Genomic DNA, 24,522 nt, shown 5'->3' with positions numbered 1-24,522 from the left:
TATATAACTTAAAATAATCGAAAAGTAGTTGGTTCTATGACGTGGTATATCTATTTGTTTTCTAAACCGTAAATTCACCCTTTATCATAACAACTTCAGACCTGTAGAGAGGTTCCTGGTATTAATAACTTTATGCATTATGCTGCTAAAGTCGATACAAATATACTAAATATTTATTTATATCATAACAGTTTTCCACAAGTAAAAAGAAAACGTATATAAATATTTGGAATACTAAAAATTGTAAGACAGGATGCATATATGTACATGAAAAATTAGTTGAAATCACCAAAATTATTATACTCTCTAAAAGATCTTTACAAAATCCTAGAACATATTCCTGAGGTTAAAATAAGCCGATTTAAAGCAACTTACCTTGGTCCAAAGTTGCGTCGTTTCTTAGTTATAGGGTGGTAAATTTTAAAAAAATAATAATTTATTTAATTTTTTTAACATTTTGAGACATATCACTTTGAAAATTGGTACCTAGGGGTTTTTTGGTATGAGAAACTCGGTTAGAGGGCATCCATACTGCACTGTTGATGGTGTAAAATGGCCACAACTTTTTTGCAATTGTGGTTTTTTTTTGTAAAGGAAAACACTGACTCAACTAACGGTTTTGAGTAAAAAAGGTACTTTTATTAGAACCTGCTAAAATTAATTGTTACTAAGATATTTCGTGTTTTAGTCTTTGATGCCGCACCGGAATAATAAAAAACTGGAGTGAAATTTTCTGTGTTGTTATTTTAACGTGGTTTGAGAAAGATTTATTTAATTTAATGAGGAACTATAATTTATTTAAAGTAATTTTAATTATTATTGGTTAACGTTGGTCAAAATGACCTCCGTCAACATGAATACACATATTAACACGGCGTAAAAAGTTAAAAAGTACTCTTTGCATCAACTCCTCATCGTTTTTTTGTATGTTGGCTGCATTTTGAATCCTTGCCCATGACTCTACTTCTGTATTAATTGCTTTAGAGTACACCAGACCGCCACAAAAATAATCTAATGGAGTCAAGTCGAGTGGGCGTGGTGGCCATCGATTTGGATATTGTTGATGCAAATAATTCCAAAGATTTAAAGTGAAATGCGATGGAGCACCATCGTGCATGAACCGTATATCTTGCCGAAGTTGAAATGGCAATTCTTCTAATAAATCTGGCAGCGTATTTTGTAAATGTTTTAAATAATTCACACCAAATAGTCTTGGTGGAAAAATTACAGGACCGATTATAAAATTGACAATGATTCCCGCCCACACATTGACCCTAAACCTGTTAAAAATGACTTATTTTAGTGACATTGAGATTCTCATCAGTGTACACATGTTCATTATGAAAATTAGTTACACCACTTCTCGTAAAGCATGCTTCATCTGTAAACAAAATTTGCTTAGCAACATTTAAATTTTGTTGTCTGTTTTCATGACAGAAGCTCAAATGTTATTTAAAATTCGTAGGCAAAAGGTCTTGTATCTTTTGGTGTAGTGTGGATAAAGCTGCTGTTCATTCAACGTTCTTTGAACCATATCCTTAAGTGCATCTACTTCTAAACCTAAGCATCTGATGCTTAATATAGGATCTTCATGTTTTTTTCCAAAATCTGTTCCCCCATCTGTGGAGTCCTTATCATATGGTGTCGTCCATAATTGACAGTTACAGGAGTAACATTACCGGTTTCGCGAAGGTGTCTCTTAATAGCAGCAAATGTTTGATGATTTGGTATACGCCAATTTGGAATTTTTTGCCCATATACCCTAAGACTTTTTCGGCCATTTCCTTCACAATACCCAAAAACTAATCCGTCATTTCTGCAAAATTGTATGTTTCAGCCATTTTAACAAATTAGAAATTTAATTTTTACTAACAAGCTTAAAACACGGTATTTATTTTCGCACTAGCAAATTTTCACTGAAACACTTATCGTACGAAACCAAACAATGCATGGGTGGTAACGAAAATTCTTTGCAATAAAAACATTTGTTTAGTATTACTTTTCTACACATACTAAGACTTAAAAAAAATCATTTGGCACTAATTACTGACTGAATATCATTAAAAATAATATTATTATTTCTTAAATTCCGGTGCGGCATTAAAGACTAAAACACAAAATATCTTGGTAACGGTTAATTTTAGCGGGCTCAAACAAGAGTACCTTTTTTACTCAAAAACGTTAGGGAAATTGTTTCCTTAACTCGAGTTTCTCTTACCAAAAAACCCCTAGGTACCAATTTTCAAAGTGGTATGTTGTAAAATGTTAAGAAAATTAAATAAAATCAATTTTTATTTTTGAATTTTAATACCCTGTAACTAAGAAACGAAGCAACTTTAGACTAAGGTAAGTTGCTTTAAATGGGCTTAGTTTTAGAAATATGTCCTAGGATTTTGTACAGACCTTTTAGAGACACCCTGTATAAATATTCATGTATACCCTAAAAACTTTTTAAAATAAGACACTGTTTGACTTTCGACTTAAAATTTTTTAAATAGAAAAGGTCTGATGTGAAGTGGTAGCGGTACAACTCAAGGACTTTTTAATTCAATGAGAAAAACTGAACCTCTTAGTCATATATTTAAAATTTTTGCTAGACCGTTAGATAATGTAACTAGTTGAAGACTGATCCCAAAATATTCCCTAATTTTTAAGCGAATTAGGCGATTCGATAAAAGTTATGTTGCTAAAATAAGACTCTCCTTTACGAAAAATTAAAATTATTTGTATAGCTTTCAGGTGATATTTGGGAGGTAGGAAGCTTATTTATTATTTCAGATGCAGCTTGGAGATGAAATGATTAAATTCATTAGGCGAAAAATTATGTATGTCTACGTTTATTTTTTAATAAATTTGAACTTTCAGCTTCATTCCATAAGGCTTGTGGATCAAAATTATTTCTTGTTAGATAGAATTTAGGAAATCCCTTTTATCTCTCAATTCTTCATGAAGGTTTAAACTGGGATTATTATTTTTCATTTTAACAATAGAAATGGCAGCATTCATACTGTCTTACAGAAAATGTATGAATATTTTCGAGTCGAGAATTTAGAAAAAACCTTTTTTTGTGAAGGGTTGGCATTTTTTATTTGGGTTGACGTCTTGTGTTAAAAAAAGGCCTTTCTACAATTCTTTACAATTTTAAATGGTCACATAGATTAAAATAATATGGATATGCCTCTGCATTTGGTAAATTTAAAAATTTAATAAAGTCTATTGATGGAGTTAACTTAATCTGTTAATTATTTAGTTTTAAACCCACTTGATAAAAAATTTAGCACTTTTTAGTGCATGCACAGGATTTTTAAACGTAGTCATAAATTTTATCAAAATTCCACAAGGGTGGTCTGTAGAAAGTAATTATTGTTAATTTAAGTTCATCTGATTAAACTAGGCTTATTTCGCATTGCATTTCAACTGATATGGCAGATATATCATCTCTTCCACCATTTAGATGAATACTTATAAAGAAATAAGTGAAAGTGGAATATTTTTCTACCTTCTTTCTAACACATACTATATTAAAATACAGCTGCAAAGAATCAATTTCAAGTATTTTATTTCTTAGAAATTGAACATTCAAATGCATTACTGAAACCTTATTATATGGTAAACTATAATTTATTTTTATATTATTTACTTGTGGAAAATTTAATTTCAACATATTTATTTTATATCATAGTTTTACCAATGTAATAGCTTTTGCTCTCTGGACTTCTTAAAATTTTAACTTTATTAAAATAGCATATAATTTTAATACAGTGAAACTTCTCTAACTCGAATCTTCAAGGGACAGACTAAAAAATTCGACTTATGGAAAAATCGACTTACAGAAAAAAATGCCTAATTAAGGGGTTATTGTTTATTAGTACCAAAAAAAGTATTTTCTTCGTATAAAACTAAAATTTTGTATGTTGAATGTGTTACATAATATGTATGCATATCAATATGTTTATAAATTTTTAAGAAAAGAAGTCAGTTATTTTTTTTTTGTGTGAAATTGGTCCATTTTTCCTTATCTATAAAATCTTCTAATAAATTTAAAGAATTGTGTATTTCATATGGAATATTTTCTCTGGATAAAATAAAACATCTTATCTTTTCAATAGCAGAAATCGTCTCGTTAATTGTAGGTGTCGGAACAGTCTCACCTTCGCTTTGGCCATCATCTTCATTTTCTTCAGGGTCTGAAACAATACAAAACAATTCTTACAATCTAAAAAGGCATAATCTAGACTAGCCTATCTTTTTTATTTGGAACAAGATTTTCTATTACGCTTTCTAGGACCTTTTCATCAGTTGGAAAACCTGTTGTTTGTACATTATCATCAATCGTCACATAGTCTTCAACTGAAACATCACTCATGTTTATAGCCCTTCTGTATGAGGTCCACAGGGTTTTTAATTCAGATAATGGAACAAGGTCATCCTCGTCCCAGTTATCAGCATCTTGTTGAACTTTATCTTTAACAAATCCTGCTTTTCTAAAGCAATTAGTAATGGTTTGTTCTGTTACGTTCAGAGTTCACGTTTTATTAAGATCTTGAATTGCGTCACAGTTGTAGGAGTTGCCACTTCCATATGGGCTAAAACTTTCATAACAATCCGCTTCCTATAATGTTGCTTCAAATTTTTTATAATTCCTTGATCCATGGGTTGTAAGATTGACGTAAGGTTAGGCGGAAAATATTCAAGTTTAATATTTTTTAACTTAGATTCAACAGACTTGGGATGTGCAGGACAATTATCAACGAATAGTAAAACTTTTCTTCTTTGGACTGCAAATTTCTTATCAAGCTTTAATAGCCATTTTTCATAAATCTCACTTGTCATCCATGCTTTTTTATTAAACTCATAGTCCACTGCAAATGATTTAATGCCCTTAAAACAACGTGGATTCTTTGACTTACCAATGATTAGCAACCTAAGCTCTTCAGTCCCACTCATATTACTTCCAACCATAACTGTAATTCGTTCCTTGCTGTTTTTGCCACCATGGCATTTTTGTCCTTTAAATGCTAGTGTTTTGTTGGGTAAACATTTAAAGAAAACTCCTGTTTCATCAGCATTAAAAATGTCATCCTTATCATATTGACTGATCAGAGTGGGCAATACATTCTTTTGCCATTCTTCACAAGACGCCAAATCTGCAGAAGCACTTTCACCACATAAAGACATTTGAACGATGTTATGCCTAGTTTTAAACTTATCTAACCATCCTATGCTAGCTGCAAAATCGTCCCGCCCTAAAGCAGTTGGAAACTCCTTAGCTTTTTCTCTTATAAGAGTTCCAGATAGAGAGAGATTTTTATTTCGTGCCGTAGTAAGCCACTTAAGCATTGCTTCATCAATATCTTCATTCACACAAGGTGTAAGCCTTCTCCTCTTACAGTTTGAAGCGTAATCATCTTTTTTTTCTAAAAGTCTATCCTTGTTTTTTAGGATTGTTGACAGAGTATTGGGTGGTATCCCAAACTGTTCGGCAATATCCTTCTTTTTCTTTTCACCTTTTTCCACTTCAGCAATTAATTTCAATTTCTCACATAATGGTAAACACTTTAAATTTCTCTTAGCCATAATTATTTTTAATAAAAACAAATTGTCTTAATTCGCATACGCACCAAAAAACTGTAACCACAAAACCACGTCGCGATGAGAGCCTTTTGCCGTTTGAACTAATAAAAAGAAAAATGATGCAATAGCAAATCCATGTAACAAACAAGTTTTTGTCCTAGAAAAATGTCTGTACTTCCCCGCAAAATTCGAGTTAGCCATCGGCAATGCGTTAAACGTTATTTCGACTTATAGAAAAATTCGAGATAGAGAAATTCGACTTATAGAGATAAAATATCATATAAACTTGATGATACCTTTTTTAGTATAAAATATTCGAATTAGGGAATATTTCGAGATAAAGAAGTTCGAATTAGAGGAGTTTTACTGTATTCAATTTAGGTCTGTTGATGCCGTAAGGCGAAACGCATAACTCAACAAATAGACGCTGCTTTTATGAGACTCTGACTTGTATGTCTAGGTTTTTTTTCTTGTTAATTCATAATAAACTTGCAACTAAAATTTTAATATACCTGTGGAAACGACCGATCACACCCAATATTCCATAGATTCGGAAGGTGTTTGTGTAAATGTTGAGATAATGCCGGCATAAACGGGGCCAAAGCTCGAAGGCACTTGTCTAAACAAGTCAACAAAGTTATACAATGTACTTTTGCCACTTCTTCTATGGTTTTGTCTTTGAGATCGGTCTTCACTGCTTCCTGAAATTAAAAAAAAAAAAAACATAAAACTTTAAAAAGTAATTCCTAATTTATATAGGATATGGGGATTAGTAGGACCTTTAATGCTTGAACATATTAAAAAATATCGTCGGTCATGAAACAACTTCCATTTTTTTTAAATATTCTGTATACATTAGCACATACTTGGCCATTGTTAAATTAGCGTAAACGCATCAGTCTATTTGTCTGCATGTAAAAATAAAATCCTATAATTTTTTATTATTTATGATTTTTTTAAGACAAAGCCACAGTTAAGGTTATAAATACATTTTCGATTAGTTTTTGTTACTTGGGTTGGTTTTGGAGAACAAATTTTTGAACAGGATGCTTCAGATTTTTTATATATTTTTTCCTCCTGTATTGTATCAATTTTATGCGTTCTTATATGAAACATATAACTGCAAAACCAGATTTGATGATATATAACATATTTCATCTATAATAAATACCAAAATCATAGTTTTAACATAATGAACTTCCAGTTTCGTCTGAAATATTTAAAATTTTGATAGCAATTAATATTGCATCAGTCATAAAAATATAGCCTGTCCGTAAAATAGTTATTTATGTAACAAGTGTGTAAAATGATAATTTCTTTCTGAATGGAAACAATTAGCCGTAGGCGAATGCGACAATACTCACGAAAAAAAATTCTTCACAATATATAAAAAATTACTTTACGCTGTGTGTCAAAAAACGTCAAGAAAGTGATAAATTATAAATTAAATGTCAAATAAACGTAATTAAATGAAACATTATAAACCCTGGGAAGTGTCTAAAATGAGTACTTTACGTACGTAAAAAAATATGTCGGGTTTTGCACCTGAGAGTAGCAAATATCTGCTATTTCATCTAATTTTGTATTTTTTTAAATTCGCAATAAAGTTTAAAAAAAAAGTTTATTTTTAAGTTTAATACTATACAGGGTGTCCTATTTGCTATGTGTGACTATTGCTATTTCCGAAACTATAGGATATATAAGGGCGGTAAAATTAGAAAAAAAGCTGATGCTTATTCTAAATCTAAGTTTAATAGTTCGTGAATTACAGGGCAATTTATAAAAAACGCCAAATTTTATTTTAATTATAATTTCCGAAACTATTGGTTTTAGTAACTTTTTATAACTTATTTTGAAAGCAATTTTTATTCCCTGTAAAATGGTGTATCTCATTCATATGTTTCCCAACGTTTTAACGTATTAATAACCATCATCAGGAATTTTTAATTAATGTGGGCCTGATTTTTTTAAAATTGTAAATTAATTACTTGTTAATACAGTAAAAATTCTATTTTTTTGCTGAATAACATTATTGCTACTAAATGTTAAACATCAATAATAAAAGGAGGTATTTTAAAAAATAAATATTACAACAATACAAATCAATGATTTGACTAACTTTATAAGTTTATTTTTAATAAACAATATAATAATGAACAAAAATAAATCCAGAACTTAAAAATAAATAAAGGCTATTAAATATTATGTACATAATTATGAAATAAATTATAATTAACCGCATTGCAGCCAGTAATGAATCATCCTAAACCATTGTGGTATTCTGGTTTTTTTCTCCTGCAACCTTATAAACGATTATACTGTTTTAGGATTAAGACTGGATTTAAAAAAAAAAATGCAAATAGACTTAAAATATTTGTACCGAATTTTTTGACACCCTGTAAATTTCTTACTTTAAAATATTTTATTATAGTCATCTAAAATAAAATTGCAATTAAAGATTTCCTTGTCTTTTTTATAATAAACGTCCTTTGATGAATCCACTGAAATTTGTTTTTGACTTAATAAATTTTAATATCTTAGAAATAAAAAATTATCTCCGCCGTGACAATGTTCGCACATTGCCGTGACCAGGATTCGAACCTGGGTTACTACGGCCACAACGTAGGGTCCTAACCACTAGACGATCACGGCTATCGGAGACGTGAGAGTCTGTTCGCGACGCGACGTTATAAACGTGAGGCTTGCGCGTTATCGGTTTTAAGATAACTGGAGCGTGAAATCGGGCGTAGTGATGACGTTGTTGACAATCAGAACAGGGTATTTTATAAACCACGCCACTTTGTAACTCATTTGGTGTTTTATCTTTGCGTTTTGAGAAGTATTTGTTGATAGTTTTTTCATTTTTGAATGCTATTTTGACTTCATCATCAGAAACAACTCCTGTTAGCCTTTCAGACAAACCTTTGACATAAGGAATTTTTGCAAATTTATGGTTTTGGTTTTCTTTGACTTTAATAGGTGTAGGGTTGTTGTTAAGGATTTTGTTTAATAGTTTATTAGGAAAATTGTTTTTTAGTAAAATATCTTTAACTTTGTTAAAATTTTTTTCATGAAAACTGGAATGAGATAAGGCTATTGCGCGAGATTTTAGGTTGCTAATTATGTATAATTTTTGTTTAAATGAGTGATTTGATTGGTAGTTAAGAAATCTCTTAGAGAAAGTGGGTTTGTGATACCAATCAGTGATGATTGTATTATCTTCTGTTCTGATTAATAGAATGTCTAGAAATGGAAGTTTGTTATTTGTTTCACACTCTATAGTGAACTGTAATTTAGGGTGGAAACTGTTAAATGTACTTTTTATGTTTTCTATTTCAGTTTTTGGAATACACGTGGCAATGTCGTCAACGAATCTTTTAAAAAATGGTAACCTACATTTTATTTTCCCCATGCAATATTTCTGTAATTCTGACATAACTAGATCAGAACTTATAGGTGATAGACAGTTACCCATTCCAAGACCATAAATTTTTTTGTAATATATATTATTGAAAGTGAAATAACTATTTTCAAATACAAACTCTAAAAGACTTAAAAATTCTTCTAAAGGGATGTTACAGTGGTCTCTGATAAGGTGCCATTTATTTTGGACTATATTTTTAATTTTAATTCAGTTGGTATGTTGGTAAATAAAGATATTACATCTATTATTATTAGAATAAAGATATTAGAATAAAGTCAATTGGAATTTTAAAATTTTGCAATTGCGTGACTACTTCAAAGGAGACTTTTGTGTAGAATTGATCTTTTTCAAATGCTAAGCTAAGTAAATTTGTTAAATATTTACTGACATTATATATTGGGGAACCTATAAAACTTACAATTGGTCTTAGAGGAGTATTTTCTTTGTGTATTTTTGGTAAAAAATACATTTTTGGAGGCACTCCGTTATTGCATTTTAGTTTTTTAATTTGATCTTTTGAAAAGAAGTTTGATTTACACAAGTTTACTAATAGTTTATTAAGTTTGTTCTGAATAGAAGTAGTAGGGTCTTTGTTTAAAATTTGATAGGTATCTGTATTTAAGAGAAGGTTTGATTTTTGTAGGTATTCTTCCTTATCTAACGCGATGGTGACATTGCCTTTATCAGCCCTAGTTATTAAAATATTATTATGTTTTTTTAAGAATTCTTTCGTTTCGTTACTGTATTTTAGGTTTTTTTCAGATTTATTTAATTTATGTAGAATAGAAGAGTTTATAAAATTAGTAATTATGTTAATAGATTGGTTTCTTTTTTGTATTTTTAACTCATCATTATTTGTAAGGCCAATAGCATACTCTATATCGATAATAATCTGCTCAAGAGGAAAGTTATGATTATCATAAGGTAGATTAAATTTATTGCCCAAAGCTAAAGTTACTTCTACATTTTTTGGAAAGGTGTACTTTGTTAAATTTTTAAACCATTTTTTGTTTGTTGTTATACTGTCAACACCAGTCTGCTCTAAAATAAGACTTTGTAATTTCTTTTTTTGCTTTTGTTTCTGTTCTTTAAAATGACAATTATAGTACGAAAATTGCGATAGCTCAATATTTCAAAAATGAAAATACCATCAACTTCTCAAAACTCAAAGATAAAACACCAAATGAGTTACAAAGTGGCGTGGTTTATAAAATACCCTGTTCTGATTGTCAAGGTCTGTATGTGGGTCAAACGGGCAGGTACCAGAATTAGCGAACACGAAAGAAGCATAAAACCAACGAACTACGCAGCATCTGGGAAGACTGCTCTAGCAGAACACTCCTTCAACCAACAACACCAATTTGATTTTAACAGCACTCGGATCATTGGCAGAGAATCAAATTATAAAAAAAGAACTTTACTAGAAATGGTTAATATAAAAAAGTACAAAGAAAGTATTAACAAAAAACAAGACACCGATGATCTGAGTGCAAGTTACTATAATTTAATTAATTTATTACCAAAAAAAATAAAACTAAAACACAAAAATTTTATTTTTGTCAAAGAGTGTATGTCCCAAATTTAGATCTCACAGTGTATTCAAAAAATTAAGTTTCTGGTTTTGAACGTATAGGTACATACATCTTCCTTATCTACTAATCCTTAACTTATCAACATAACATTGAATCGTTGATTGAATATTTGGCCCAAATATTCAATCAACGATTGAATCATAAAAATTAAATAAATAAACGCTCGAAAGGAAAAAAAACATTTGTTTCTTGGCTTATTGTTGATTCTAGTTTGCCCATAATAATACCTACAATTTAGCCCATGTTAAAAATAATTCTACGCTCCTTTTATAAATGTGTTTTAATTATAACTAAAGAAACCTAGACTTAGGTAAGAGATGTAATGTATAAAAAATTAATTTTATATTGTTTTTTTTTATAAACATTTTTTTTAACGGATTGTATTTGAATGTAATTTTAACTGTGTCGTGGTTTTTGTTTTTTGTTGTTTTAATTTTTGTACACGTAAAGAACATTTATTTTAATAGTGTTTTTTATGTATTTGAAATGACTAAAGTCATTTGAAATTGAATCCATTTCAGTGTCCTGAGGATGACTTAATATAAGTCGAAACGTCGACATTTAGGTAAACAGGTTTCTGTTTTATTTCTGACCCCACCCAACAACCCTCCGCAATATTGAAGATATTGGGTCACAAACACGAAACTGAATAATAATAATAATAAATAATAATAATAGTATTATTATTAATAATGACAGTTTACCAATAAGTGCCGGTTTGATCCCAAAAGAGATGTTTATTGTGTTTATTGTGTGACCGTTTATTGTCCCAACACAAAGTTACCTACATGATATAATACTAATTACAAATTAAGAAAATATGAAATAAAGCGCAAGGGCATCAGCATTTAGGTATGTTCAGATTCAAAATATGTGATTTTATGTTTGTCACAATCCATATTACAATATAAAATTACAAAACATTAATTATCTTTGTACACAATACCTCTCGATTATACAAATTGTTACTCCTTGCTAAGCCTACGCATAACATGGGTGAGAAAACCCTTAATGGTTAAAAACTAAAACTAAGACTAAAAAATAGACCGATAATGCCTTAAAAAGAAAATTTACTATGGGGCATCAGAGATCGCATAAAAGAAGTCTAGAGATATAGCAGTATTGGGAAACAATTTAGCTAATATTAATTGTAGTTTTCGAGAAGAAAGTAAATCTTTTCAAGCGAACTGTCTCTGAAAGTTTATTTATTCATATTAACGATACAGTAAATTGTAGAACAGATACCTAAATCATTAGTACCCAATATAACCAGTTCCTGTACATCTAAACACATGACATTAAGTCACCAACGTAGGAACATAATCTTATTACACAATAAAACAAAAACTACTCTCTTAAAGAATCTCGCTAATAATATTCCGACAGTTATTGCTCACTGGAATCCACTGGTGCATAGCTTGATGGATTTCAATCGCAGTCGCCGATGAGTGTATTTAAAAGCGGTTTTGTTTTGTCCCTTAAATTGTGGAGTTTTTCAAAGAAAATTTCATGAAAATTTCATTTTCATTTCCATTTTTCATTTTCATTTTCTTACTCCTCCTTTTTTTGTAAATTATGTATATTATTTGTCTTTAAAATTTGATGTAAACATAATAACATTAAAACTGCCCGTTTTATAGTTGTTTTTTATTTAATGTTTTAATTAATTTATTTATTTGTTTATTTAATTGTAAATTATAACAACGAGCCTTGTCATTTCCAGCCTTGAAGAGAGCCTAAATAAGGGCCAAAACGTCAGCAATTCTTCTGAAATAAAATCAGTTTTATTTCAAGTCCTATCTAAAGTGGTATTATCCCAAAATTTTTAAAGTATCTACTGTGATCCCTATCAAGCAATAAAAAAGAAATAAATAACTATAGACCAATAGCGTTAACAAGCACAAATCATAAAATCTTAGAAAAATGCATTAAATTGAGACTATGCTCGTTCTTGGAAAATAAATATTTAATTTCAAATTATTCATTTGGCTTACTAACTCTGACAGATCTATATAGCACAGGTTTTTCAAATTTGTTTATTTTGCCATAAGTGTAATAATTCAATAATAATCTACTTAAAAATAATGTAATTGGCATATGGACAAAATAGGATTCTTTTGCGATTATATAAACGATTGCAATAGATTCACTTGCAAGTAAAAAAAAACTTAAAATTATTATTGATTATTGTCAATAATGAAACTAACGTATGCATTATCTGCTCTACTTGTTACAGAAAAATATGTTGCCAAAATACGTTTGTTTAAGAATATAATGTATTCTAGGAGCTTACTATATAAGAGGTCAATCTATTAAATATTAGACAGTTTTTTATCACGATTATTATAAAGTTTGGTTTTAGAAATGGTATTAGGCATCTATTGGTACAAGAGCAAATATAAACAATGTGCAACAACTTAGGATTTAATTGTCCAGCAACTCAGAGACTAATGTATCTAGTTAAAAAAAATAAAAACAGGATTGTGAGTGCTCCAGAATAATTAGGAGATTATTTTTAGAATAGTTAAGATATTTATAATCTTGGAAAATAAACTTTTTAATTTGATTTGAAGATCCACTATATCATAATTCCATATTGTTAGAATTTTTCTTTACTTGTAGGCGGGTTTCTTGTAATTGTATTATAGGTTGAGGTGTACTCCAGCACGAAGCTGGTCGAGCCTCACGAATGAAGAAATATACCTGATGATGGTCTGAATTAAACGAAACAGTAGTATGAAATTTGAGGGATTGTTATATTCTTGTTTTTGCCAACAATAGTTCTTTTGCCTCTAGTAGCTGTACTTACTCTTGAATGAAAAAAAAAATATGTTCGTTTAAGTTCTACATTTTAAGCCTTGTAAACCTTAGTTTAACTGCAAATGTCACATACATCCCAATAAACACAAATCAAGTGTAAAATTTTTAGTTCACTAAGAACATAAGCCAAGTAGCTTATAGAACATGCTGATAACAGATAAACGTCGAACGTCACAACATGATATATAGATTTTGAAAATAGAAAAAAAAAATAGGTTTTTACAAAAGAAATATGTTTAGCCTTAGTGCTTACGAATATTATATAAATATACCGCTAAAATGTTTTCATTTGTTGGGTTTATTTAATAGTGCAAGAAATAGGCCAATTTTAGCCATAAATTCTTTGAATTACTTAAGTACCTAATGAACAAGTTCCTTTTAACCCTTATAAGTAGATATTGTCTAGGTAGGTAAATATGGAGGTGTAAGTATTATAGGTACCTAAATTGTGCAATATTAAATGCAAACAGGTAGTTATATTTTATGGTATATAATGTAGATATATCCTAAAAACTTAATTTATTTTTCAGTATTGTTGCGCATTTGTTGTAAGAATGTCTAAGTTTAGCCCCGTAGTGTGTAAAGTGTTTTAGATTTTAAAGCAAGGACTATAGTACTAAACGTACATGATGCATTTGTGCATCAAATGCCTCTAAGTACTGTTAGAAATCTAGTTTCTACAAGTGCCAATATGACAGGCATAAGTAAAGCAACAATTTACAGACTTCTTAGTGACAGAAAAAGTGAAAACCGTGAGAACTTGCCTAAGAAGAGTGTAAAGAAAACTGCCGGTAGGAAGCCGATAGCAGTTGATGAGACAGCAAAGCATATCATCAGGAGGACAGTACATTCATTTTATTTTAAGAATGAAATCCCAACTATCGACAAAATTTTGACACTTATAAAAGAAGACGAAAATGTACCAGAAATGGGAGAAAAAAAAATTTGGAAAATTTTACACGAATTACATTTTTCTTGGCAAAAGAAAATAGAAAATCTATTTTAATAGATAAAGAAGAAATAGTCTGTTGGAGAAGAAAGTATTTCAGGCAAATTAAGGAGTATCGAAAGGAAGGAAGAAACATTTATTATTTGGATGAAACCTGGCTGATAAAAATGTTTATGGAAGCTCCCGTCAGGCTTTTTTAGAAGGTTTATCGACTGGCTTGAAGTCTCGCTCTGGTAAGGGTCACAGATTAATAATTACAAATATTGGGAGCTATAAAGGATTTTTAAATGGCGGTCTGTTTGAATTCGAATCGAAGTCAACTAAGGATTACCACGAAGAAATGAACGCTAATGTTTTTGAAGATTATTTTTCCGAAATGATCAAGTCAATTCCCGAAAATTCGATTATTGTTATGGACAATGCCAGCTACCATTCAAGATTAATAGAAAAATTACCATCATCCTGCTGGCGAAAAGGGGAAATAAAAAGCTGGCTTACCGAAAAAGAAATACGTTTTGGAGATGACGCGGTAAAAGCAGAGCTTCTGACAATAGTTACAGAAAATAAATCAAAATATAAAAGACACGTTGTTGACGAAATGGCAAAACAACACAATATAACTGTACTTTGTTTTCCACCTTACCATTGTGAATTAAATCCTATAGAGTTAATTTGGGCTCAAGTAAAAGGATTTGTGGCTAGAAATAATAAAACCTTTAAATTGAAAGATGTGAGAGAACTTCTGAAAGCAGCAGTGGATAACGTTACCCAAGAAAACTGGAGCAATACTGTGAATCATGCTATAAAAGAAGAAGAAAAGATGTGGACCCTCGATAATCTTCTAGAAGAAACTGTCGAACCCTTAGTTATAACAGTGAGAATGTCTGATTCGGATGAAAGCGATGAGAGTAATGAAATGTGTGATTTATAAATTGATTTTTTTTTGTATATTATTTCGTAAATATTTGTATTGTAATATATGTAACTATGGTTAATAAATTAAAAGATCCTTATATTTATGTACCTTTCTTATAAATGACAAGATATGTTTGGAGAGTTGAATTTTTTATTGGTTGGTATTAAAAAAAAAAAAAAAATTACAACAATTTTTTAAACATTTAAAAAACAATCAAATTGTATTAATATTGTATATATTAATATAGTATAATATATTAATATTGGTATTAATCAAATTTTTATATTTCATTTCATTTGCCATAGTTTTATAATGAGGCTTTTTCGCTTTTAAGAAATGTTTCTTGTTAATTTAATAAATATAGGTTATACCTACCAATCATACTTTTTCTAAAAATCTGTATCTAATAGATAATAGATAAAATCCAACATTATTTATAAATTTTCCATAACAGATAATTATTTAACTTAAAAATTAAAATCAATATCCATAGTCGACACTGGCAACCGACACTGGCAACCCGAAACCATTGTTCCGAATTTTACGACCTATTGTATTTGAGACCATACAGGACTTGTCCACTTAAAATTGGTAAAAACAGCCTGGTTTATCATTTTGTTACATGTAGAAAAATGGAAGACTCACCCTATATTTATGCTACTTCTGCATAAATAATGAGGCACTGTGCTCTCACCAAAAAGGAAATAGAGTAAGTTATAAATAATAATTTTTTTACAATATGGTTATACTACCAAAAACATTCTGAAACGTGAAAAAGATTAATTGAATATTTTTAAAATGTCGCATAATTAAGATATTTTACGAATATTCCTCCGCTGAATATACAAATATTAAATATATGGACCTGGCACGTAAATGGGACATACTTTTAAACACAAGGTCAAGACTATTTTGAATATAATGGTATAAAAGTAAAATACTATAAAATCTTTCTATGGGACATTTTTAAGATGTTCATAAAAATTATTTTTTTAATTTACTTGTTTGTAGAATCTATAAAAGTACTAAGATTAAGACATTTTATAAATATCTATTTTGCAAACAAAGTTTTTCCTGCATTATCACAGCAATATTCCAGTACTTTACAGGATATTTCTATGATACTAAAATATTTCGCTGTAAAAACGTTAATTCTCAGTTTCAAAATGGCAAATCGATATCATTTTGAAAAAAAAAGGTTATCTAGTACCACCAAACTGATATTAATTGTGCAAGGAAAAATTCTCGACTTATTTATATAGTTTTTAATAAATAAAAAACCTAATCCAATGTTTTACTATTTTCAAATGTATATACACTTACCAAGTAAATATCACAATATTCATAATACAGAAATTGTTTCAAAGCGGCCGTGGCAATATAGAAATCGAAATTATCCATGGCATTTTGCACAGTGCCAAGCATATGATCCAATCGACTAAGCACCCATCGATCCATAAGTCCGAATTCTTGATAATCAAACCGGTTAACTTCAAATTTATTTGGGGGCTGAGCCTCTCGCACTTTATTTATCCATAGCAGAGTGAACTTGGTCGCTTGCCATATTTTGTTACCGAATAGCTGGTTTGTGCGGCATTCGTTTACGTCGAAGTTTATTATGTGGCCTGAAAACAATTATTAAGATATTATTAATGCATATTTATGGCACAGTGTGCCAAATTAAAGGAATTTAATAAAAATTATGGAAAATTAATAACGTCCTTAGTGTGAAATGGAAAGAAAGTGTCGCAGGTTAAGGACTTCGAATAAAACTGATTTTATTTCAAAAATGTCGACATATCGGCCTTTATTTAGGCCATCTTCAGGACTGGAAATGACCCGTTATAATTTACAATCAAATAACCAGATAAATTATTTAAAAAAAAATTAAACACTATAAAACAGGCAGTCTTATTTTCTTATGTGTACATTATATCTTATAGATTACAAAAAAAAGGAGAAAGCATTTATTTCAATCCCGACTAAATACAGTAAACGATAGTGTTAAGATGTACATACCTATTTCTGTTTAAAAATCAGCCAGTCATCATGTCCAGTGATGAAATAAGCAAATATTATGAAGTGTTGCGCTTTATCTCTACGCTATAAAATTTTAAAAAATTTAGAATTATGTCCCTACATTGGTAGTTTAATACCATGTTTATTATAATTATTATAATAATTATCATTATAATGATGCAGAAACCGAAATAAAAAGTGATGTATTCAACATTTGCCAGTATAGTAGAAAGCATGAACTGAGGTTAAATACTGATAAAACCATGGTCTTACTCTTTACATCAAGCCCCAACTCACCGAGTTTCTCAGGGGATACATTCATCTTGAGATGGAGGATCAGTAGCTTGTCTACTCGAACACAGCTAAAAATTTGGGAATTGTATATGACACAAGGCGTAGGTTTGAGGATCATATTTCAACACTGAGTAAAAGGACATATGTAAGTTTAAAAGTTTTATACGCAAACAAACATATTTTGAACTTTAAAGTGCGTAAAAAATTATGTGAAACATATGTTTTATCAAAATTGACTTACGGTTTAACTCTCTTTTACCCATGTCCTACATAGGTTGAAAAAATGAGGCTTCAAAGGATGGAAAATAACTGCTGTCGATTTATTTATGGACTCAAGAAATTTGACCACATTTTGACACTTTTAATGTTTATTTATAAATTTCTAAATACAAACTTGCCTTTATATTTAAGATCTAAATTAATATTTAGGGATGAGACCCATCAGCGCTCTTTGAGAGTTAGAAACAAGTTAATTATGCCACAACATACTACTGCATTATTTCAGAGAAGTTTTTCGTTTATAGCTGTGTTTATTTATAATCATTTTTATAATTATTTTCATATTTCTAATTCTCTAATCTCAATTTTTCGAAAAAATATAAAGAATGTGTTGTTGTTTCATCAAAATGTGTAGTTAGTTTTTTTCCAGTTGGACTAAGATTACAGTTTTACATTGCATATTATAAAATTTTTTATTCAACTTTTAGTGGATTGTAGTAATAATTATATGTATAGGAGGACGTATTAGTATTTATTTACTTTTTTCTTAAAGACATTTAATAAATGCGTGTATAATTTAAGGGTTAATTTAAAAGTAGCGGTTTAGTGACTAAACAAGCTAGAATTCGCCCTTTAAGATTTAATAATGTAATAGTGTTATTATTCTTAATAAAGACATTATTTATTTTATGTTTATAGACGTACAGAACTGATTATATTGGGTACTAAGGTCTTATGTGTCTGTTCTACAATTTATTGCGTCGTTAATATGAATAAATAACATTTCAGAGACTTTTGGATTAAAATTTACTTCCCTATCCAAGATCGTAACTAAAGATTTAAAAAAAATTATATCGTTTTTGCAAACAAATCCAAATATCATAGTGATGAGGTCAGATAAGGGCATCTCTACAATTAACATATTCAGGAATGAATATACTATTGCAATGAAAAATCTGTTAAAAGACCCCACAACTTACAAACCTATAAAGTCTGACCGAATTTCTAAATTTCAAACAAAAATTAAAAGTCTTATTAGGAGATAAATAGCATGTGAGTATATAGATAAAAATATCTATAAAAATCTTATAGGTACAGGGTCTTTCCCCATATATTGACCCCCCCCCCCATACAGGGGTAATGCGAAAAGTAAAAAAAAAAATTTAATACAAAACTTTTGGGGTTTTACTTTAAATTTTTGAATCCGATGTCAAATTTTTTTTTTCGTTTAGAAACGTCAAATTTTGACAGATGATCAGTTTTTTTATGGAACACCCTGTATATGACTTCATAACGTTAGTAAGTTGTAAGTAACGTGCGTAAGTTGCATTAACGCTCCTGTAACTTTAAAAAAATAATATATTGAAGATCTTGGTAAGCGCTGCATTGTTATTGTTTGGCGTTTTTTTTAAGATAAATGAATTGACTAGAAACAATAAAAACAGAAGATTTATTATTACTAAGATGATATTTAGCATCTTTTTGTTGACAAGGATAAATTATTTTAACAATTGTTAAACTTTAATTTAGACGTAATTATAACTATAACTGCTCTATATGACCACCATCATTATCAATAGAGTTTATATAATCCTGCTCAATTTTGTGTATTGTATTCCTTATAAACTGTCTATGATTTTGATTGAAATCATCTATCGCAGTAATAATTTTTCTGCGAAGCTCCTCGACATTTTCAGTTCTCTGTTCGTAAACTTTATTTTGCAGGTAACCCCACAGAAATAAATCAAGAGGTGTCAAGGTCTGGACTGTTTGGTGGCCGACGAATTGGTCCAGTTCATCTAATCCACAGGTTATATCTTTCATTTAAAAATCTCAAAACAGGTAACACATTATGCGGTGGGGCACCATCTTGATGCCAAACTAATTGCTCGTATTGCCTTATGGGTAGATCTTCAAGTTTAGCTTCAATTTGATAAGTAAGCATCTCTAGGTATCTCTCTCCCGTCAAGTTGCCGTTATAAAAAATAGGTCCTATGACCTGATTATTTAAAATTCCACACCATACATGTAGAGATTGCCGCCCTTGAAACTTAATTTCCCTTATTATTCGGGGGTTTGTTCTTGACCAAAAGCGAACATTTTTTCAATTGTAAATGCCCGCGGTTGTAAAGGTGCACTCGTCGGTCCACAAAATTTTTTTAAATAAGTTATTATCTTCTTCTTTTAGCTCTAGCATCTCTTGACAAAATTCCACCCGTTTATTTCTTTGCTCTACGCTTAAAGTTTGAACAGGTAATATTCGATAAGCAAAATATTTGTACTTTTTTAAAGTTGAATAATTTTTTTTTGGCCGATCGATCAAAGTAAATTCTGGCATCTTCTATGGAATGATTTGGGTGTTCTAAAAAGAAATTCAACATTTTTGATGGGCAATTTGAGGGAGACAAAGGCCCGAACATGATAGCGTAGATCTAAATGTATTCAAAAATTACTAAAAACTTACCTACCTTCGAAATATAGCTAAATATGTAATTCTTCTTCTGGATCGACAAGAACTGTCCGACGTTTTCTTCGTAAAGTTTTCCTGATGCAAAATGCTCTATATTTTTAAACGTATTTTTTGCCGGAATGGCACGTAAAGGAAAAGTTCGACGATATTCCTATTGGCGGCATTTGCGTTATTATTATTTTTAAAAAATATACGGACGATGTCACATTTTTCTTCATCACTGCACGGCATTTTTTAACATTTATGGGTCAACAAACAAGAAATGACAATGTCATTTGAATGATTTGTTTTTTAATAAATGTCAAACAATAACAATGCAGCGCCTACCAAGATCTTCAATATATAATTTTTTTAAAGTTTGGAGCCCGATATTTCCGAAACGGTTTAATAAAACATAGTTAAACTATATATATATTTGAAATAAAAAAATTCGGCTCTTTTTAACTATGAAGTCATATACAGGGTGTTCCATAAGAAAAAACTGATCATCTGTCAAAATTTGACGTTTCTAAACGAAAAAAAAATTTGACATGGGATTCAAAAATTTAAAGTAAAACCCCAAAAGTTTTGTATTAAATAATTTTTTTAACTTTTTTAGCATTACCCCTGTAGGGAGGGGGGGATCAATATATAGGGAAAGACCCTGTACATAACGGTGTGTCTAAATTGTATGGCCTAAGAAAAACCCCTAAAACGAACTTAAGTTTTACGCCCTGTTGTAAGTTGCATTAAGGCTCCGGCTTATCCTCTAGCTGGATTTGTCCATTCTATTCTGTCACAAGTTACCTCAACTTTTCAATTTAATATCATAAACTCTTTCGATTTATTAAACTTTGTACATAGAGCTTCTCTTTCAAAGGGTTATGTTCTTGTTTCTTTGGACGTAGGATATTTGTTTACTAATATACCAAAGAAATTAGCAATCAATATTATTAAATCTAGATGGTGTTATACCTCTGCCTATACTACCATGCCATGTGAATTATTCTATGAAATAGTTAAAACTTTATTTGAAACTAGTTATTTCCAATTTAATGGTAAGTTTTACCTTCAACTTGATGGCTCAGCGATGGGAAATCCAGCTAGCCCAGTACTGGCCAACATTGTGATGAACTTATAACCAAAGTGTTAAAACCTCTTCCATTTAGATTGGAATTTATAAAGTTATGCGATGACACAATTTTAGCCTGTCACCAAGAAAATGTTCACCACGTTTTAATTTTCTTTAATAATTACCACCCACATCTTTAATTCACTATGGCGTTAGAACAGAATAACAAAATATCATGTTTAGATATTATCCTCATTCATAACACCACTGGTATAATTTCTACCAAGTGGTATAGCAATCCCACTTGCTATCTATCTTCTTATGCCACAGTCCACAAGTCTGCAATAGTCAAGGGTTTACTTTACAGATCATGTCATATCAGTAATCCGGAATTTCACGAAGAAAATTAAGAATTTACTCAAGCAAAACAATTATTCTACTTCCTTTGGAAAAAACAGAATGAGTCCATACAGGTACGATTGCAATATCATCAATAAACATAAAATGGAGGCTTTGGAACTACTATCACTTTTCATTGGATCATAATTTCGATTTTTCGAAAGTTACGATCTTGGATAGGAAAGCATTTTTTTTTCAAGAGAAATGTCTCTGAAATGTTATTTATTCATATTAATAAAGTAAATTGTGGAACAGTCAGCCAAAACCTTACTACCCAATATAATCATTTACTGTACATCTATCAACATGACATTAAACCACCAATTAGGCTTAATTCTTACATAATGTTTACTTATTTCATCACTTAAATTTGTTTATTTATTCATTCATTTATTTGTTTATTTAACTATAAACTGTAAAGTGTCAATTCCACCCCTGAAGAAGGCCTAAATAAAGGCCGGATCGTCAGAATTTCTTCTAAAATAAAATAAATTTTATTTGATGTCCTAAACCTGCGACACTTTTTTCCACTATAGAAAATACTTAAGTGTTTATTTTCTTACTTTTGATATTATGAGAAAGTAAAGTATATCTTAAAGCATCCGCCCCACATTCCGGAATCCCATTTGGAAACATCTTTTTCTGACCCTCGAGAGCTTTTTTTAACTCCTCCGAAGAAAGAATGCCAGTCTTATAGTTGTGCTTCAAAATTTCGTTCATTTTCTGAAGAAAAAATGATTTATTAGTAAATTTAAAATATCCTGGGGATGACAAATAATTGTCGGTCTAAAATAAACTACCTCCAATGTTGTCCCCTTAATAACATCTTCCGGAGCAACTACATTGCCCAAGCTTTTCGACATTTTTCTGCCATGCGAGTCGCATATAATACCGTGCAAAAGGATTTTTTTAAACGGCAACTGACCTTAAAATTAATAATTTAAAAATATATACAATCAGTGTTGTTGTATTACCAGTCAGGTGTGACCCTAACATGACCATTCTCGCCACCCAAAAGAACAAAATGTCGTGACCGGTCTCCATAAGGGATAATGGATAATATTTTTCCAAATCTTCAGTCTAAATAATAAAGTATTAACGTAATATTAATATTTAAAAAGTAAAGTGAATTTTTTATTAGTTGCATGTTGCATGACGGACCTAAAATAATTCATACTTAATAATAGAAAAAGAACAATGTGTCTCTGAATGACTTCAATCTAGTTAACATGAGCATAAAATATGTTACGCCTGTTTTTGTAGAGTATTCGAGATGAGCTGCGTAATCAAAGTAAAAAAGGGGAAAAACAATTTTAACTCCTGATGAAGTTTTTAATGAAGAGAAATTGTTGTAAACTAAAAGACCGAATTAAATTTTTTTAGTCTTAAGGTTACAGTTAAGCTAGAGTCAGAGTAATTAGTAAGAAAACTCCAACTATGGAGAAAAGTCTAGAACATATTGAAATTGAGAATAAGTTACACGTGTTTTGTCCATAAAAGCATCATCAGACCTGATCAATAGCTTCTGAAAATGACATCTTTAAGAAACAACAGTGTCCGTAGTTTGGACGACTTAGACTTGCTGTTTTTTTAAGGATGTGATCTTCAGAAGCCGTGGTGAAAAACGTGTAACCTATTCTCAATTTAATGGGCAAGACTTTTAACCAAACTTGTAGTTTTCTTGTAATAAGTAAGTATTTCTTTAAGAAAAAAATCAACGACTACTTTCAATTTAGAATAATTTATATTAAGTTCTCTAGATAGTATCATAGATACAGGTATTGGATTCAAGGAATTAACAATTTAGTTTGTTAAATAAAATAACTTCTGCGTTAAAACATTTATATATACATATTATATATTGTATTGATTTGTTGATAGGTACATACCCCTGTAGCCACGTCAGTTATTTTCTTTATTATGACTAATAACAGAAAATAACCAATATAAGAAAAAAAACGGATTATTTATACAGAAATGATTAACAAAATACAGCGTGAGTCGGGAGGAACGCACCAAACTCCAGATGAGTATTGCACATGTGAAAATAATTAAAAAAAAACCCATATGCTCTATATTGATTTGTTTTCAAAATGTAGCGCCATTACAAATAATATAAACATGGAATATAAGTATAACATATAATATAACTAATTATAGTGCTGTTTTATCCAACCCCTTCGGAGCAGGGACTCATTTAATCCAGAGCTTCAATCCTATCACACCTTATCCTGAAACCTATCTAATGTCCAATGAAAACTTATAAACAAAAAGTAATAAAACGTACTATAAAATACAAATTAATTAGGACAAACATTTCTTTCTACATCAATTATTATCTATAAGACAATAAAAAAGAAAAATATACATATACATTTTATAGAAATGGGCAAAGGCCATTTAGAAATTATTTTCTTTAAATTTGCGTTTCTGGTTTTATTCTTAAGTTCTTTTGGTAATAAAAATTGTATCCTTATTATCAAAACGAATTAATTGCAATAATGAAGATTTATAATAAAGTTTCTAAACGGGCAAGACATTAGTACTCTTAAAAATATTTTCCGAAATTGGTACGTTATTGATTATTTTAATTAATCGCTTTTGTAAAACTGCCAATAAACCAATAAAGTATTCTGATATGTCGCTCTCCAACCAGTTATACTAAAACTTTCGTACGATCTCTTTACTGCCTACATTATCTAAAGTCATCGAAAAGGTGGTTAAAAGAAGGATGTTCAATTTTCTTCAATGATTTTATTTAATAACTGCTAAAGAGCTTGGTTTTCAGGAGGCCA

General features: G+C 30.0%; 1 protein-coding gene and 1 non-coding gene across 3 annotated transcripts in view; both read right to left on the bottom strand.

Annotated features, from left to right (window-relative positions):
* The window catches only part of LOC126739878 (valine--tRNA ligase-like), a 45,785-nt gene that overhangs the window by 933 nt on the left and 20,330 nt on the right, over positions 1–24,522 (bottom strand). For both annotated transcript variants that reach the window (XM_050445694.1, XM_050445695.1), the window contains 5 exons: positions 22,702–22,807; positions 22,528–22,652; positions 22,291–22,450; positions 16,599–16,900; positions 6,087–6,275 (listed from right to left, as the gene is read on the bottom strand). In XM_050445694.1, coding sequence (XP_050301651.1) covers positions 6,087–6,275; positions 16,599–16,900; positions 22,291–22,450; positions 22,528–22,652; positions 22,702–22,807 — 882 coding nt within the window. The remainder of the gene's footprint in view (positions 1–6,086; positions 6,276–16,598; positions 16,901–22,290; positions 22,451–22,527; positions 22,653–22,701; positions 22,808–24,522) is intronic.
* On the bottom strand, positions 8,155–8,226 carry Trnah-gug (transfer RNA histidin (anticodon GUG)). Its single transcript has one exon. It is a non-coding gene; the product is annotated as a tRNA-His (tRNA).

Source organism: Anthonomus grandis, chromosome 8 (assembly GCF_022605725.1).
Source record: "Anthonomus grandis grandis chromosome 8, icAntGran1.3, whole genome shotgun sequence".
Classification (NCBI taxonomy): Eukaryota; Metazoa; Arthropoda; class Insecta; order Coleoptera; family Curculionidae; genus Anthonomus; species Anthonomus grandis.
Note: the sequence above shows the minus strand (reverse complement) of the source record. Positions and strands in the feature narration are given on the sequence as shown.